Source organism: Anser anser, assembly GCF_964211835.1.
Source record: "Anser anser genome assembly, chromosome: 4".
Lineage (NCBI taxonomy): Eukaryota > Metazoa > Chordata > Aves > Anseriformes > Anatidae > Anser > Anser anser.
This window is the reverse complement of record NC_139724.1, coordinates 54,793,089-54,806,261: the sequence shown is the minus strand read 5'-3', so window position 1 is coordinate 54,806,261 and position 13,173 is coordinate 54,793,089. Positions and strand designations below refer to the sequence as shown.

Sequence of the window (13,173 nt, the reverse complement as noted above, 5' to 3'; positions counted from 1 at the left end):
TTTCCCATCCAAGCATTTCTGTCTCTTTAGCAAAAATTATTAAAGGTTTTAAGGTACTGCACCCAATGCAGCATTTCAGTTAGCAGAGCATTGAAGTCTAGTTTCTTTCTAACGGCTCCTTTCATAAAGCTGTGATTTTTAAGGTCATTCAAAGTGTGAATAATCATGGAAAAAAATTCATTCTAGAAACACATTACTGTTACATCTTAACTGCCCTTGCAAAATACTGAATAAAGTGAAACTATTGGCTGAATGAAAAAGCCCCAAATAGGTTATATTTAATCACAAAAAGTAGTTTTCTGCTTGTCATTGCTTCTAAGTAAATGTGCTCCAGAATAACGACAGCTTATAATGGGAGACCACCAAAGCTAAATGATTGGGTTGATAAGAAAAAAAATACTATTTGTGACAATTCCATAGTGTGAGAATGAGACATTGAACTTGTTTACAGAGCAGAAAATAAAGTATAATTTTTGAAATTATACAACAATCTATCATCTGTGTGGATTTTATTATTCTCTCGGTCCCAAGTGATTTAATATAGAACCGATGGAACAGATGATGTTCACTGATGGGACGGATTAACTACTACTAAGATATACCCAAAGGGATGCTGGCAGAGTAGGTCAAAAATACTGGTGTGGCAGAAATTTTTCTGTCGTCTCAACCTTCCATCTCCCAAGATAAAGAGTGAAAGAAGAAAAAAGAAAGAGAGAAAAAAATCTTGGTAAATACAGAACAAGGCTATTAAATGCAAACTGAAAAGAAGGTGACATAGAATAACCTCTTAGAAGTAAAATACTGTTTGTTTCTTTCATACCATACTGTAAAGAGTTATTTAAAAGTTAGAAAAACTGAAACCATTGCTTTTACAGTTACAAGGAAGCTGTGATGGCTTATGAAAATGCAAAACAGTGGGACAGCGTAATCCGACTGTATTTGGATCACCTTAATAATCCTGAAAAGGCTGTTAATATTGTGAGAGAAACACAGTCTCTTGATGGAGCAAAGATAGTGGCCAGGTAATAATACATGACATAGATTAAAAAATCTTCGATCATCAAATCTTTTAATCATAGATTAAAAACCTTTGAGAGCTATTAACTATGTTTCTTTCTTCCATGTTGTTGTCTGAGACTAAAATTGTGCTTAGTATAGTAAACTGAATTTAAATAAATCTTGTAAGCTTGTAGAATATATATTTCCACAACAGCAGTCTTTATGCATCCCATAACATCTCTCTTCTTACATTTGCTTTCTTTTCTGTTTAAATCATGTATCACTCTTAAACCACAATTGTATTTATGAAGTTAGTGATTTTCTAGATGCAACTATGGAGAACATAGTAACATCAATTGTTATACACAGTATTCTTATTAACTTCTCTCAGGAGTTACATTCTTAGTGTTCCTGTTTTATTGAACTTTCTGTTTATGGGATGGGCAGTCAGAGTTTAAAAAGGGTAAGAGAGGCCATACCTATTGGAAGTTGGTGAGGCATGCTAATGTGTCAGACTCTGGTTATTAGTGCTTGGTCAGTGACTATATATTTCAGTTTAGTGATTTGAGTTCTCTAAAATTTGGGCAATTAAGTAATTAAGCAGGTACTGTTTTATTAATCTAACTTTTTAACAATTATATTAGCCAGAAGTAGTGAGTTTAGACAATAATAAAAGTAGCCACGCTGTATTATTTATACTAAGTTAGTTTTAGTAACCTTCTTAAAATATTCGAGATATAAAATAAACCAGAAATGTATCGTACTTGCAGGCCACAAAATACAGTATGTTTCTTAAAACATTTGGAATATTATTCGTTATGTTACTTAACTAAAGTATTAATTTGTTCATTTTGACTAGATTCTTCCTGAAGCTTGGTGACTATGGCTCTGCCATCCAATTCCTGGTTATGTCCAAGTGCAATAATGAGGCTTTCACATTAGCTCAACAACACAACAAGATGGAGATTTATGCTGATATCATCAGTGAGTATGCGAGTTCAGCAGTTTGTTTGTAATGTGTTGTGCTATTCTTTTACTTGCTTTAGACCAATTTGAAATGATAAGACAAGGGCTGTGAAATTTGGTTTCCATTTCTGGTCTATTTTGTCACCATGGTCAGATTTGTCACCCTGTGTCTCATTCAGGCCTATAAGCTAGGGTTCACTTTCAGCTCAGGTGTCTCCCGTGATCCTCAGTATAGGTTGTTCTTAAATTCTTGACTGTGTTGGAGCTTTTTTTGTTTATCTACAGAGGTAAAGCATTTGTCTAGACTGTTTTCCTATGTCAGTTGTGGAATCCTTTTCTTTGACCCTAATATAGTTAGTACTACTTTTCTGAAACTTAGATTTTTACTAGTAAAATTGATTTTTATCCCCTCTTTTCTTTTTGTCATGGTTCCAGATCTTTTTTTTTTTTTTTTAACATTTATGTTACTTGTCCTTTTTTTTTTTTATCTTCCCTTAAGGCCCTTCATGGCCTCCTGTTGTCTCAGTGGAAGGCAAAAGGAGGACTTGCTGAGAAGCTCACTTTTACCTCAGGTTATCAAGTCAGTTAGTGGCCAGCTTGTTGATTTGCAACACATTTTCTGTTTTTCTCCCCTGTCAGGCAGCCTTCTTTGTGGACACAGTTTCACATAAGTACATAAGTTTCTACCAAATTGTCTCGTGTTATTGATTAATCTCTTCCTTTAAAAATCTATTCTTGCTATGGTAACTATAAAAGATTGACAACAGTTAGCTTAGTGATGTACTATTACAGCTGCTTTTCAAGGTGGGCAGTATTGTCCTATTATTCCTTACGCTTTCTTCCTTCCCTCCTATCCAGAATAGGGTGTCTCAAATTGTAATTTAAGTGGGTGGAAAAACTTTAAAACTTACTCTGAAGAAGTGGCTGTCTTTGTTTTAGATGTGTGCAGTAAAATGGAAACTTGGTTAGAAGACTTGGTAGTATTCCCTGCTGCTACATGGTTAGATTGCTCCTGATAGTCTTTTACTGTGCAATACAGATATATTCTCATAATCTTAAATAAAATAATCCCAGTGATAATCTCGTAATTATTTCTTCTGTTTTATTGTTGCCAAGACATAATGAAAAAAAAATAATTACTGGGTCATAGTTATGCCATTTTATTATGTCTGTTAAATAAAAAACAGAAATCCCATTACAGTGTAAAACCTATGGAAACAATTATTACGCTGCGTTATTAGCTCCTGATGTCTGACATTTAGTCTTTGATTAAGTAGAAAAACGAATGCGTAAGACAATTTGAGTCTAGCTGGCTTTGTTTTCCTTTGTAAAATAGGAATTTAATTCTTTGGTAGGCTTTTGTCTTACTTAATAAGAATACTCTGCTATCCTTCCTTTCTTTGTGTTGCAGGTTCTGAGAATACTAGCAATGAAGATTATCAGAGCATTGCACTATATTTTGAAGGAGAAAAGAAACATTTTCAAGCAGGAAAATTTTTCTTGCTGTGTGGCCAATATGCACGGGTCAGTACTTAAAAGATAAACCAATGAGAGTTGAAGGGTCATAGAAACTGTCCAAAGTACAGGACTTCCAGATTAGAGACGTTCATGGTAGACTTTTTATCTGCCGTAACTGATATACATACTTAGCTTTTTTTACACCTTTTTATATTAGAGTGAGCTCTCTGTATTTATTATTGAATTATGAATTATGAATTATACAGTGCCACGCACATAAATTTTTCAAACAGTAGAGGCTCCAGGTGAATCAACAACACACTATTCTCTGTGAATCTCTAAATGACGTGAACGGATAAGTAGAATTTACTTAGAGTTTATTTGCTTAACCAGTGAAGATTTGGTCACTGAAGAAATAGGTTATTAAATAGCGTTGCATATCCAAACTTAAACCATTATTTTAAAAGAAGGAAGTATTTCAATTGACACTCCTGACACACAGGTCTGTCAGATGATGCCTACTAAGTGTAAATACTCTTTCTTGCAAGAGTAAGAGCTGCTGCTACCTTTATAGCATATGTGGTTATCCTGATGGCTATAAGCATCAAGATAAGCATCTAGTGCACTACTTTTCTGTCAAAAGACAGAAAGAAACAACCTGATAAAAGTGAGGTGAATGTTAAGTTCATGTATCTCAGTTTTAACTCTTTTTTTTCATTTTAGGCATTAAAGCACTTTATAAAAAGTCCAAGCACAGAAGATAACTTATCTATAGAAATGGCAATTGAAACGGTAAGCAACTTTGTTACAACAACAAAAAATCTCATCTTTTCAAGAGGTGTACTTTCAGTATTATTGCATTTTCGTAGTGTCAATGAGTGTGTTTGGACAGATTGCAAATAGAAGGAAAACCCTATCAATAAAGGTGATATTTACATTGAGTAAATTAGTTCTGACACAAGTGGAAAAAGTGTTTTCAGTGTTCCTAGGAGAGTTTATTAATACATTAGTACCTTTATGGTTTCGAGTCAGAGATACCTGAGTGTGGAACTTTCTTTTTGTAACAATATTTGTATATGACTTCTCAGTCTTGCTGATTTTTCCAGTCTGTGCACTGTGGTAAGAGAGGTCAACATGCCTCCATTCTCTCTTCTTCTCTCACAGAATCACAGAATTGGTGGGGTTGGAAGGGACCTCTGAAGGTCATGTGGTCCAAGCCTTCTGCTCAAACAGGGGCACCTAGAGCAGGTTGCCCAGGACCACTTCTGGTCAAGTTTTGAATATTTCCATGGGTGGAGACACCACAACTTCTCTGGGCAATCTGTTCTAGTGCTCAGTCACCCTTGCAGTAAAATAGTGTTTCCCTGTGTTCAGGTGGAATTCCCTGTGTTTCACCTTGTGCCCATTGCCTCTTGTCCCATCACTGGGCACCACTGAAAAGAGCCTGGATATGTCCTCTTTGCACCCTCCCTTCAGGTATTTACATACATTGAGGAGATTCCCTCTGAGCCTTCTCTTCTCTAGGAAAAACAGTCCCAGCTTTCTGAGCATTTCCTCGTATGAGAGATGCTTCTGGCTCGTAGTCATCTGCGTGGCCCTTTGCTGGACTCTCTCCAGTACATCCATTATCCCTCTTGTACTGGGGGGCCCAGAACTGGACACAGTACTCCAGATGTGGCTTCACCAGGGCCGAGCAGGGGGGAAATACTTAGCACTAGTGTTTAGTGCTATCTTCTTTCCACTGTGCAAACTATGCTCTGACTGCATCTGTCCCCTTGAAGGACTCCCAGCTTTGAAAATCTTGTTGGGTATCACTAGAGTTTTTTCAGATCCTTAAAACGGTAGAGCTGACTCTGCATGGAGCTAGCACAGCTACTCTGAAGGCCTTCCAGCTCACAGAGCTATGGGCAAGGCTTGTAAGACTGATGTTTGAGGTGTTGAATGATTCATTCTGGATCCAGATGTTTCAGCCCAGATGAGTAAGCCAAAGGCTATGAAACAGCACAAAGGCTATTGCTGCAGTTGTATGATATGGATCACTGTGGAATCCAACATCTCAGCCATGTTTTCAGACTGTCTCTTCAACTTTGGCCAGATAGTGCTGGCTTTATTCTATTGATCAGCACTGAATATTTCTCTGAGATACAAATTGTGCTGGGTTGATAGACATAGCTTTGTGACAGTGCGCTTCAGTTCGTGGTGCCTAGATTCGTAACCCTGAAGCAGAGGAACGGTTCGTGCTGATAGAGACCTGTTGGTTATAATCCCAACATAGCGCATTAAAAAATAAATGTGAACCTACTGCACGTCAGAGTTGGTGAACCAAGTAACCATCTGGTTTAAGCACACAGAACTAAGAAAAAATGTATTTTAAATATATCTAGTTTCAGTTTTTAATAAAAAGTCTCCTTGTGTATAAGTATTTTTTCCTTCCTCTTTCATGTAATGATAATTTCTTCTGTCTTTATTTAATAGGTGGGACAGGCAAAAGATGAAGCCCTAACAAATCAGCTGATAGATTATCTTATGGGAGAGAGCGATGGCATGCCTAAGGTACTGGATTTCTATCACTGCTGTTGCATCCTGTTGCTGTACTGCAAGGTCTTTTGAGTTTATTTTGTCCTAAATTCTTTGGTAGCTACAGATTGCTTTTTAGCTTGCTCTTATTGGGGAGTAACGCATATATGATCACTCTTTGAGCCATTTCACGCAGTAACTCCAGTTTCAGAAAGATAAGAAAGCAAGTAACTATCTTAGGTACAATCATCTTTCTCTAAGCTTAGCAGAGTAGATCCAAATTAATGCTCACACTGAGGAAAAGAGACAAAACTTAGCTGTTTGGTCATAGCAGCAAGCCAACTGGCAGTTGCCTTTCGCAGATGGTCAGTCAGCAAGACAAGCTGCAGCACTGACGTCTTCTAGCAGAATGGGGAATTGGTCTTATTGTTGTTGCAGTGGAAGAAAGTAAGGTGGTAGTAGTAGTGAATGAAGGACAAAAACCATTTACACATCAACTTAGGACAAAAGTTGTGGACAGGCTTTCAGAATTATTCAGCTCTGTTTTTTCTTAAGTGATCAAAGACTCAAAAAGAGCTTAACCCAAAGCAGTTCAGTTTTAAAATGTGAATCGAAGGGAAGATTTGCCACTGAGATCACCTGAAAATGTACCGGCTTCGTGTGAATGCCCATATGACAACGGAAACTTTTTTTTTGAAAAAAAAAAAATGTTTGTTTTTCTTAGTATGTTTACTTTAAATTTCAGATTGGTTATTCATCAAGTTAGTTTTATCTGCAAATAGAGGCTGCACTTCTGTAAACTAAAACAGTTTCTGCTCTGTGTTGGAGAATACATATTTATGATAAAAAAGAAAATGAAATAACAGGAAGTACATTTGAAGGTTTTTGGTGTCAGACCTTACTAGCATGGAAGTTTGATTAACAATAGGAAATACTGTGGACGTTGATTTTTATGTTGTCATTCATAGGAAATCTTCCTTGGATCCTTAAAACCATATTTTTTTTTTGTATATGATTTAGGAGGTGCTCTGTGTGCTAAGAGGCAGTTGTGAGGCTTCTTTTAAAGTCATGTGATAAAATTTAGAAATGATCACTGTCCTTCCTTCCAGGTTTCCTGCTCCTTTGTTAATTGCAAAGCATTCACTGGGTGTAATAAAAGGCTTTTGGTAGACTATTTCATCTCTCATGTATATAGGTAGGCATGTGGGAGTTGAAAGATATTTGCTGACAGATTTTTGTGTATTAGTAGCCAATACCATAGGTTTGGTGATAATAGAAAATGATAATTCACAGTGTAAGCAGAACATCTGTTAGATTTATGCTTGAAATACAAGAAGTAAATTTTGATCATACTCGGTTTGTGATTTTTTTTTTCAGGGAAGATTAAAAACTTCCACTGTAAATACGGTGCTAGACATCACAACATCAGCATTGAGGTTACGATGACGAACAGCTCTGTTGCAGGGTGACTGCTGGTGTGTGATCAGTGAGCCAAATGGCACTGCACACAAGGTTTTCTGCTATGGAAGCCAGACCTCAGGTGCAGGCACTGCAGTCTGCAATTTATTCCTCAGTCAAGGAACTTAAGCTCTTGAGCTCAAACTCACAGTAAATATATTCAGATACAAAATTATATTTATAGAAGAGAGCAAATTCTGCCTTACTGAGGGGAGTAAGGTTTGGTAACAATGGAGATGACGTGGTCTTGGTGCAGTAAGGCTATTTCACCCCTAATGTTACAGATGTGGTTTTTGATTCTTTAGCGAGATTAAAAATTCTGTCTCTCTGCTCTCCATATAGTGTCAACAGATTTGATATGTCAGATTTTTAGACACAACTAGACAGCTGATGGCTGAGTCAACCTTGCTTTTATAAAATTAAAATTAAGAAAAAAATCCTCTATGTCTATAGGATCTCTTTTTATTTACCTCTTACTATTCATCTGTGATTTGAATGTTAACAATAATAAAATTATGAGAGAAGCAAAACGTAATGAAGCAAACAGAATCCAACTGCAGGAGACCAGAAGAGAATGAAGCCGATAGAGGCACAGTGTGAAAAATCTGAGCAGCATCTGTGTAAGCAGAAGTAATTTCATATTTATGCTGAAAGTAGGGTGGATAGTAGCTGTAGCATCCTGTCTTTCTTCTGTGAGCAGCAGCCTAGCCATCTGGTTGAAAAAAGTGCCTAGGATTGGGTAAGGGGAGCGAGTTACAGCATAATCTCCATAGTGAAGAGGTTTTAAAGATTTTAGAAGACATCCAGCAATTGTGTGAATGCCGTAATTGCCATATTTAACATTGTTTTGAAATTCAATGTAGAGCTTTCTTTTCTGTGTTTAAAAGCTCTTTCTTGTTCTTCTGAATGCTATAATCCAATCTGCCATAGTCTCTCTCAGTGAGTAACATAATTTTACTTAATCAAATCATACCTATTTGTTTAAAAAATCGACTTAGAAAGCAATTCACCCTTATCCTTATTATGCTATGGAGCCATACCAAGCACATGGGGTTGGTTTTAGAGAATAGCAGCTTTTATGTGGTAGTACTTTTGTAAAGCTGAAAGTGAGAGTGAATTTAAAATAGCCGTGCAGCAGAAACTTGCTAATCCTTTTGGCATTCATCTTCGAACCAGGTAATTGCTCAGAGCAGCCTGGTTGCTTTTCTCACCCAACAACCTTATGGGATTTTAATGAAGTACCATATTAAGAAAATTATTATACCTAGCATAATTTTGCTGCACTATTGTCTAATAATAAACCCTTTCTTTTAATGTGTTATTATGTTGCCTATTGTATTTATTAACTTGCAAAGATTCTTAATTTTTCACGTGTGTCCTGTTGTATTTTTCAGGAAACATTAACTAGCAAGGTTCTGCTGTTTTATGTGTGCATAGTTTCTAAGTACAAGTGGTTTAAAAAGCAAAACTAAATTAAAATTCTGGCTATCTAAAATTAAGATCAGTTAGATTGCAATAATTCTTTTTTTCTGAAGATTTTAGGAAATGTGGTGACAACTGATTATTCCTTCCTCTATTTATTGCTTTTAAACAGCTAATTTTGAAAGTTATGATATGAAAGTAGAACATAAGACTCACTTCTTCTTAAATGCCTTCTACTTTTATATTTCCTTCTACATACAGCTGCTGCGTGAATTATTTAAATATTTTATTTAATGAAAACACAACTGAGGGCATGGCAAATACCATATTGGGTGGCTGGTCTTCTCTGGGACAGGATCCTTCTTCCTGGGCAGGAGAACAGGGAGAGGTGCAGCCTGGAGGGGGAAGCGCAGCCTTCTGCTACCGCGGTGTAGCAGCTGTCTGCGTCTGTGCTAGGAGGTGTCAGGAGCTGGGAAAAATTACATCCTGACCTACCACTCATAATATTTTTCTTTCGGCTCAACTCAGGGAACTCAGGATAAATAATATTCACTAATAGACGCAGTTGTGTTTACTTTATTGTACAAATAACTGTTTCAAAATTGTTAAATTAAGGTACTTACCATGTTCTAACTTTGGATTGAGTGTTACTTAAAATTCCATTCCATCATTAGTTTACTTTCAGTCACTTAACATTTTGCCTCATATTGAGAGTTAAAAAGAAGAAGTTGACCTGCCCTTTTTCTTTCTGTATACCAGTCTTCCTCTCTTGCTTTTATTTCAGTGATTTTTCTTCTATTTATTTATTTTTTTTTTCCCTGCCTCTCAAGTAAGAAGTTAATCTTTGCAGTTGTCTTCTTTATCAGGAAACGCATTTATACCTTTCATATTTCTCTTCCTTTTAATGTCTTTTGTTTGTGTGTTTGAGACTTGCATACAGAAGCTACACAGTATTCCAGAGAACAGCACGTTGATTAATACCATTATTTTTAAGAATTTTTTTTATTATTTTAACATAAATATATACTTTGTGTTTGGTTTTACTAATAATATCACAGAATTAGTTGTATTTGGCTTTTTTTTTTTATTGGTTTGGTTTTGCTAAGCTGTCCATAAAGCTACCAGTGTTTTGGTTTTTTATTTTTTTCTGATTTGCCTGTATTTAAGTTGGGAACATACCATTATGTACAGTATTGCAGATTAAATTAATCTTGACTATTTCAAAGATTGTTACGCACTTCTTTTTTTTTTTATTCCATTTTTGAAATCACTGTTAAAGATATAAAATAGTGGCCCTGGGCCAGATTATTATTTTTTTAATAACTGTTCCTTTTCCTCATAAGCAAGGCCATATTATCTTGCAGTTTGTATTTTGGCTGTGTTTTTAGGAATAACAAAAGGGTTTTGAGGGTTTTCTCAAAATACCCGTGGAAGTGCAGTTCTCTTGATGAGTGTGCTAGCTATTTGGGTACCAATGCTGCCATCTTGCTTTTTAAAGTTTTGGTTTAAAAATATTTCACTAATTTTTTTGATGTTGGATTGTCAGTTCTTGGGTGAACCCTTTGCTGCATTTGCCATTCTTGAGTCCTGTAATATATCAACAGTACACAGTATAGCAAATTAGAAATTTTACGCACTTTGTTAACTGATTGTCCCCATAGTTTTCAACTCTTTTATCTGTCTTGGGTATCTACCCTATTGTCCTGGTGCAATACAAGCTTTCACGACCACCTGTAGCCATCCTTATTGACGCTAAGCACTATCACGCTAAGCACTATCTGCATCTAGAGCCACAATAACAACTTCAAGCATCTCCAGCAAGATTTTGGAGTCCTTTGGTTCTCTCCTGTTGCCGTAGATGACTTCAGGTCGGAAGTTGTTAGCTTTCCACCCGTACAGGGCAGCTAACCCCAGGGCCCTCAGGGGGCGTTCGTCTGGCCCTGGCCGAGCAGCCAGAGCTCCCGGGGGAACAAACGTAGCGTGGCTAAAGCCTGGTGGTGTGGACAGTGCTTCACAAACCAAGGCAGCTTGTCCACGTCCTTTGGAAAGCGTGGTGGTGGGACAGGCAGGTCAAGAAGGGGAGCACAACAGTATGTGTTTAGTCAGTATTAATTGCTTTTGTATCATTTAATTAAGGATGCCAAGTACCTGTTCCGCTTGTACATGGCACTGAAGCAATACCGAGAAGCTGCCAGGACTGCTATAATAATTGCCAGGGAGGAGCAGTGCTCAGGTAAGCCTTTCTCTTCCTGATATCACAACGTATCTGATGCTACAGCCTTGCAATACTGCAGGTACCGTTATTCATATAGGATTATACTATATAATGCATCCTGTATAGCCTTAGAACAAATCTGTTCTGTAAATACAAAATTTTTAATTATATTCAAGTTTAGTTTTGAATTTGAAGTAGCCTTTGTGAAAAGACTGGGACTCGTAACTGCATATTACATGTTTGGAAAACAGAAAATTATGGCAAATAACTCTATTCCGTATATCCAAGTAAATTTATTAATGGGGTCTAGCTGCAACTCTGCTTATCTGTATAGCACAGATGTTACAACTGCAGTTAAACTACATGCAGTTCCCATGCAATCAGTTTACTGATCCTTTAGTCTTTGCACATTTAAGCTCTTGATTTTTTTCAGTAGGAGATGTGCACAGGAGATGTTTTCTGCTGAAGGATCAGATACCTGTTTCCTTAAGTCTTGTTTTCCCCTGAAGTTAGAAACAGAAAAAAAGAAATTAGCTAATTTCGTTTCTAGCCCTTATTTCTGTCTCCTCCATTAGCTGCATTTTTCTGTAGCCATGGCGACAGCCCTACTGTAACACTGCTCACTTTTCATTTCATATAAGTTAAGAAAGATAATCTCTAAAGGAAAAGTAGCAGCCTCAGGAACAGGAGGACAGTTATGCCCATGCAAATTAACATTTATGGACTGCTCCTCAGCAGTGGGCTAAGCTTGGGGGGGAAATCTCTTATGCCTTTGAAAAGCATGATTTCCCAATTCATCATAGCAGTAAATAATTCATTTGTGCTAATTATGTAAGCCAGAAATGTAAAGGCTCAGGGGTTTAATTATTCAATTCACTAGATGCTTTGAATCTGAAAACATACACCTAAAATGCCGTACCCCGTGTTGTATGTCATATTCCCTGCCGGTATCGATGTGTTCTGCAGCAGTGTGTAAATAAGTAGCACATTTTTCTCAGTAAAGTCACCTGTCTTGCAGTAGCTGTTCCCTCTGCAGAGGCACAGGTTTAGATTTTCCCCTCTTCCTTCAGGAGATTTCAGTGAGTTTGATTTTGAAGTTTTCACCAATATAGTTTATTCTTTTCCTTAAAAATCCACTAAAACTTAAACATAAGTCTGTACTGTTGGGCGTTTTCCTTTGGGTATGCCATTTTATGTTCACCTGATTTTAAGACTGACCATGCTATACTGAGAGTCAGTGACACCGCATGAAAAATTAATACTGTTTTCCAGCAGCTAATTCTGGAGTGATACTCAGCTGGCACACCAATAAAGCAGCTTGATTCAATTATAGTCTGTAACAAAACAAAACAAATTGCTTTGTAGAGATGTAGAGAAAAACTATTGCTGAAACAACTAATTCAGCTGCGTTGGTAAGTCAAGGGAATCCTGTGGTTTCTGGAAAGTCCGGGCCAGTAACCTTGAAGCAGTATAATCTAGCGAAGTAACACTCAATGTAAATCATTTCTGAAAGGTCTGGGGCTTGTTCAGTTGCAGAGGCAAGGAGATGTCAGAGCAAATGATAAAGTAGAAGTTCTTTACATTAAAATTTAAGCATTAACTTTTAAATACCTGACACTGAAGAACAGAAAAAGGTAACAGGTCTAAGTGCTCTGATGCTCTCACAGAACCTTTTCTCTACATTACTGTGGGAGCAATATATTGGATACAGCATCTTCCATTTTTAAAGTTCTGTTACGCAAAATTGTCATCCACGTGTGTATTTTGCTGCTGTTTAGCTGTCTTCTGCAAGTGTAATTTTTTTCTTATTTAACTCCCTGGCTGATACTGTTTAGGATACAACGACAAGCAGCTGCTTGACTTTCCAAAGAAATTGTCATGCAAAGGTTTTGCTCTAAGAGTTAATATAGCTTCCTGTCTAGCTTCCTTTTATGTTATTAGTAAAGAAATTGTTAAGAAAAGTTAAATTTACTGTTCAGTTTTGTTTGTTTTTAAGGAAACTACCGAAACGCACACGATGTTCTTTTCAGTATGTATTCGGAATTAAAGACCCAGAAGATTAAAATTCCTTCTGAGATGGCTACAAACCTGATGATTCTACACAGCTATATTTTAGTAAAGGTATTGAACTTAAAAAC

At 36.7% G+C, this 13,173-nt stretch overlaps 1 protein-coding gene across 7 annotated transcripts in view; it reads left to right on the top strand.

Moving 5' to 3' along the window:
* The window catches only part of WDR19 (WD repeat domain 19), a 41,384-nt gene that overhangs the window by 22,227 nt on the left and 5,984 nt on the right, over positions 1-13,173 (top strand). For 6 of the 7 annotated variants that reach the window (XM_083836229.1, XM_083836227.1, XM_083836228.1 and 3 more), the window contains 7 exons: positions 876-1,022; positions 1,859-1,983; positions 3,377-3,489; positions 4,147-4,215; positions 5,899-5,976; positions 10,957-11,053; positions 13,032-13,156. In XM_083836229.1, the coding sequence (XP_083692355.1) occupies positions 876-1,022; positions 1,859-1,983; positions 3,377-3,489; positions 4,147-4,215; positions 5,899-5,976; positions 10,957-11,053; positions 13,032-13,156 (754 nt within the window). Of the gene's footprint in view, positions 1-875; positions 1,023-1,858; positions 1,984-3,376; positions 3,490-4,146; positions 4,216-4,797; positions 4,900-5,898; positions 5,977-10,956; positions 11,054-13,031; positions 13,157-13,173 lie in introns of those variants that run through there. The other variant, XM_083836233.1, reaches the window with a different exon arrangement.